This window comes from Lycium barbarum, chromosome 9 (genome assembly GCF_019175385.1).
Source record: "Lycium barbarum isolate Lr01 chromosome 9, ASM1917538v2, whole genome shotgun sequence".
Taxonomy (NCBI): domain Eukaryota; kingdom Viridiplantae; phylum Streptophyta; class Magnoliopsida; order Solanales; family Solanaceae; genus Lycium; species Lycium barbarum.
The window spans coordinates 103323891-103329149 of record NC_083345.1 but is presented as its reverse complement, the minus strand read 5'-3'; the positions used below and the strand labels follow the sequence as shown (position 1 = coordinate 103329149).

The following is a 5259-nucleotide window of genomic DNA, read 5'->3' as shown; positions in this document are numbered from 1 at the left end:
AAAGATTGTTAAGTGGTCATTAATAATGAGGATTTGCTATATACTATGACTTTACATAATTTTAAAAATAAAAAGATTGTTAAGTGGTCATTAATAATGAGGGGTTTATGCTTCAAACTATGACTTACATAATTTTAGGTGCAATACTGCTGTATTTAAATAGTTTAATTCCCATGTTGTTGATGCACGACTTCATATTCCACATTAATATCCTACATAGATTCTCGCTTAATTTAATGTTAGTATTATTTAAACCACCAATCAAATGCAACAATAGGTATGTGTTGATTATTTTTTATTATACGGTCGACCAAATGTTGCAGTAGTAAAGCTAGGATTATTTTTTCTTATGCAACCAATTAAACTCTGTATTATCTATGTGAAATTATTTATGTGAAACTTAATACTCAAATTAAAATATATATATATCAACCACCCTTTACAGGATTTATTCTTGGTCTGCGTACATTACACGTCTTCAATGTTCGTTACTAGGCTAGCAACATACACACTTGACAGTTTCAATGTACGTAGTTCATAATCCAGGTATCTTTACAAAAAAAAAAAAAAAAAAAAAAACTTTTTTCCTCCTCTTTATCATTTTCTTTAAGCCAAAAAAAAAAAAATTACATTCAAGAAAGAAAAAAAGAGGAAAAAAAAATAAACTCAACTCCAGATGGCATAAACTGCCTAGAAAATACACCAGTACTGTAGTACATGTGTTACTAAGCCCCAGATGGCTTACGTTCGTATAGTATATATAGTTTGTAACGCCTCCTACCTTTGCTCTCATGCATAACCATTTTCCCTATTAAAATTTCATCTTGTTCTTCCTAGTAGAAAAACAAAAACGAAATTTTGTTGTTGATCCTAGCAGATATGGTGGTTTCATCTCAACCAATTCTCCAAAACTCTTCTCATACATTTAAAACATGCAATATTCCAGTGATTGACATGTTAGACCCTCAAGCTAAATTCTCTATTACAAAAGCTTGTCAAGAATTTGGATTTTTTAAGGTTGTGAATCATGGTGTTCCCAATGAAACAATGACAAATTTAGAAGGTGATGCTGTCAAATTCTTTAATTTACCACAGTGTGAGAAGGACAAAGCTGGTCCTGCTAATCCTTTTGGTTATGGTAATAAAAGAATTGGATCAAATGGTGATGTCGGTTGGGTTGAATATCTTCTATTTACTACAAACTCGGAAATTGTTTCAGAAAAATCCGTCAGCATTCCTGGAAATTCTCAGCTTTTCTGGTAAGGCCAACAAACTCTTGAAATTTCCGAATGTGATATATTAATATATATCTTTTTGACACAACCAAGAACGTGTCTAACTATTTTTCTCCTTTACCTTAGTATTTGCTATTTTTGTCCACGGACATTGCCGTTACCAAATCTCTGTCACCAACAACACTTTTTTCAGTAAAAATTATGACTATTTTTGGAGAGAAAAATCGGCGACCTTTTCCATTATACAAGATTGATTGGATTAGCTAAATTTTCTATAAGTCGTATATTCACATATGCCACTTTCTTGATTTCCTCTAAGTTGGACAAATTCGTTTACTAATATTTATTGTGTGTATTTGTTTGGCTAACTTTTTTTTCTTTTAATTTAAAAGTCTCATTTGATCAATGATGGGTGAAAAGTTACCATTTGAATTTGTCATCAGAAACTTTATACATGATCATTGAGACACCCTAAGCTTGTCCTAACTAAAAATAGTGGGGGACAATTCTGATATGGTATGTTCAGGGGGTAATTCTGAGTTGACGGACCCGAAAATACTGAATTTTAATATTTGAAATATTTAAAAACTTGTCTAGCAGTATTTTAATTGAGATATTGATTTTCACTCACAATCGATCTTTTTCAAGTAAAATTCGTGTTAAAACACAACTTGACATTCAAATGCTTTTTTCAAGTTCACTTAAATGTTACTACTACTATTTTTTTCAATTTCAACCAAATATCTTCCGTAGGCCTAGCTACTTACTAAGTATTTCTTTTGAAGGAGAGGATCCACCTTCTTTGATTTCATACATTTAGGATTCGACTTGTACGAATGATAATAGTAGGAAGTGAACCATTATATCAAGAAAAAATGGCAATTTCATTTTTTTTTTCATAATTTTCTTTTCTTTTTTGTCTATATACAGGTCTGCTCTCAATGAATATGTCACAGCAGTTAGAAATATGGCATGCCTTGTGCTGGAAAAAATAGCAGATGGTTTGACAATTGAGCCAAAAAATGTGTTGAGTAGGGTATTAAGGGATCAAAAGAGTGATTCTTGTTTTAGGCTAAACCACTATCCACCATGCACAGAACTTGAAGCATTGAATGGTGGAAATTTAATTGGTTTTGGTGAACATACCGACCCTCAAGTAATATCTGTTATTAGGTCTAATAACACTACTGGTCTTCAAATCTCCCTCAGAGATGGTACATGGGTCTCAGTCCCACCTGATCAGTACTCCTTTTTCATCATTGTTGGTGATTCCCTGCAGGTAACAATTGTACTAGTAACATTTTTCATGTTCTTTTTTTTTTTTTTTTTTTTTTTAAGGTTTTGAATCTTTTTGGATTTGCACACTCGATTTTTGAGTGTTTTGGGATTGCACACTCAATTTATGAGGATCTAAGAAAATTACTACTCCCCTGTCTCAATTTATGTGATTCTTCTCGTTTTCGAGATTCAAACTATGTAAATTTTGAAAACATTTTAAATATTGTTTTCACTAGGGGTGGGCGTTCGGTTTTTCGGTTCGGTTTTATCAAACTTCGGTTTGGCTATTTCGGGTTCAGTTTTTTTAAGGTGGACACCGAACACCGAACCAAACTAGTTCGGTTCGGTTCTTTCGGTTTCGGTTTTTTAAAGTTCGGTTCGGTTCGGTTTCGGTTTTTTCAATTCGGTTTTTTTGATATAATATTAGAAGCGATTCCATTGACACTAATTCATATTCTCAAAAGCAATAAAACATAAAACTGATAAATAAAAATCAAAATCAAACAAACAAGATACACAAGAACAGAAAACTATAATCATGATATAGGATTACTAGGTGTTATATACATACCATAAGAATAATTAAGAAAACACATAAAGGACATACATTAATCCTAAAGACACATCCTAGTTACCTTTCTTTGTTAAGGATATTTGATTTTCTCAATTGAAGTGGAAAATTAGGGATACAAATGCAAAACAGGACTTATTACAATTGGGTTTTTTTTGCTTTAAATTTAATGGGCCTGGACTATTTTATTTTTTTTGGGGGTAATGTATTAAATTTCGGTGCGCGTTCGATTTTTCGGTTCGGTTTTATCAAACTTCGGTTCGGCTATTTCGATTTCGGTTTTTTTACGGTGGACACCAAACACCGAACCAAACTAGTTCGGTTTGGTTCGGTTTGTTGAAGTTTCGGTTCGGTTCAGTTTTTCGGTTTTCGGTATTTATGTCTAGCCCTAGTTTTCACCGTTTTGACCATGAGAATAATTGTAATTTATAGTACTTTTCATATAGTTTTAAATATATAGATCTTAATTTTAAAATATTGAATTGATCTAATTCAAGTTTGTTTTGATGATTAATCAAATTAACTCTCGCTAAGTGAAAATTGTCAATAAAATGGGAAAGGGGGACTAGTATCCTTCTTAAGATTTTTCAACTCGGTTTGTCGAATTTTTCGAAACTACTAAAAAACTCCAAAATCTAGTTTTTGAGTTTTCGAAAGATTCGAAAAACTGGGGTCAAAATTTTTTAAAAATTAAAAAGTAGTCCGTAATTTTTATGTCGAGATTAACTCAAACAAACACTTTTACATGCAAAAATTCATAATTTCAAACAACCGCTAGTAATTCTTTCTTCTATTTCTTTGTTTCCTATATTTTTCTTTTCGGTCATCGGACTCTTGAACATATGATATAACCAGTCAAATACCCTATTTCTTCCCATAATTAAAAAATATAAACTCCTTACTATAGTTACAGTTTCTTTTTTTCTAATTGAATGTTTTGCTTTATTATAACTTCTTTTTGAGCATTTTTATGGCAGGAAATGACAAATTTTCTTCAAACAATTAATGATTTTAGGTTTCAAGCATTGACAGAGTAAATAGTATTTACATAAATATTACTTATAAGATAATTACAAGTAAATATCCATAATAAGGAGTATTTATATGTAACAAGGTAAAATTGGTAAAATGGTAACTAATGTTGATTGTACAAAATTATATGTTATCCATGTAATATAACTTTAATACATAATAAACTAAATATCCCTTATTAGTTAGGGGTTTTTTTTTTCTAATTGAAATTTTGTGTTTATTTTAATTTGTTTCTGTATGTTTTGATGGCAGGTAATGACTAATGGGAGATTTAGGAGTGTAAGGCATAGAGTCTTGGCAAACAGTATGAAGGCAAGGTTATCAATGATTTATTTTGGTGGACCCCCTTTAAGTGAAAAAATAGCACCCTTATCCTCTTTAATGGAGGAAGGAGAAGAACGTTTGTACAAGGAATTTACATGGCATGAATACAAGGCATCTGCCTACAAGACAAAGTTGGGTGATGATAGGCTGGGACTGTTTGAAAAGAAAATTAAAATACGACATGGTCAAAAATAGCCAAATTTAGGAAAAATACTTTAGGATTTTGTCATCCAATAGACAAGTTTGGAAAGATTTTGGTCTTGGTTTGAAGTTGGAACTCCAAGGTAGGAAAAACCAAGGTTTTTTTTTTTTTTTTTTTTTTCATCGCCTACTGTTTTTTTGTGTTTAATTTAAATACCCTTGTACAATAAAGTGCCATGTTATCATCATCGTGTCATTTCTTACTTTTTGCAGAATCTTGTGCGATTTCTTTGGTTGTTTTTCTCCGCTGATAATATACAGCTTTTTTCTTATTCACATCATGACAAATGACTTACAATATTATAATATTATGCTCTGTATCTATTTTTGAAAAATATTTACTCTACGTAGCTTTGTGTATAAACATCTGATTTTCAATATATTTGTGTATAAACACTTTTTATACACTTTATACAAAGTTGATACATTATGTATAATGTTTTTCCTCAAGTGTAATATTGTATAATATTGCACATTAGGCTACGTGGCATAAGTATTTTCAAAAGTTGTAATTTTTTTAAATATCCCATTAAAATATACTGATAATATGAAAGAAAAAAAGTTACACTGTTAAGGTGTGTTTGGTGCAAAGAAAAAAATCTAGAACATATATAAGTG

At 30.8% G+C, this 5259-nt stretch overlaps 1 protein-coding gene across 1 annotated transcript; it reads left to right on the top strand.

Moving 5' to 3' along the window:
- Window positions 1-592: 592 nt before the first annotated feature.
- Window positions 593-5023, top strand: LOC132611328 (gibberellin 2-beta-dioxygenase-like). Its single transcript, XM_060325757.1, has 3 exons — window positions 593-1259; window positions 2166-2514; window positions 4369-5023. Exons 1-3 carry the CDS (start codon window positions 880-882, stop codon window positions 4633-4635), a joined length of 996 nt encoding a protein of 331 aa, XP_060181740.1. The 5' UTR covers window positions 593-879; the 3' UTR covers window positions 4636-5023.
- The last annotated feature ends 236 nt before the right edge of the window (window positions 5024-5259 follow it).

Coding starts and splice junctions, on each gene's coding strand:
- LOC132611328 (XM_060325757.1), top strand. CDS start 880: ATGGTGGTTTCATCTCAACCAATTCTCCAAAACTCTTCTCATACATTT. Junction 1,260..2,165: donor GGAAATTCTCAGCTTTTCTG/GTAAGGCCAACA, acceptor GTCTATATACAG/GTCTGCTCTCAATGAATATG. Junction 2,515..4,368: donor TTGTTGGTGATTCCCTGCAG/GTAACAATTGTA, acceptor TTTTGATGGCAG/GTAATGACTAATGGGAGATT.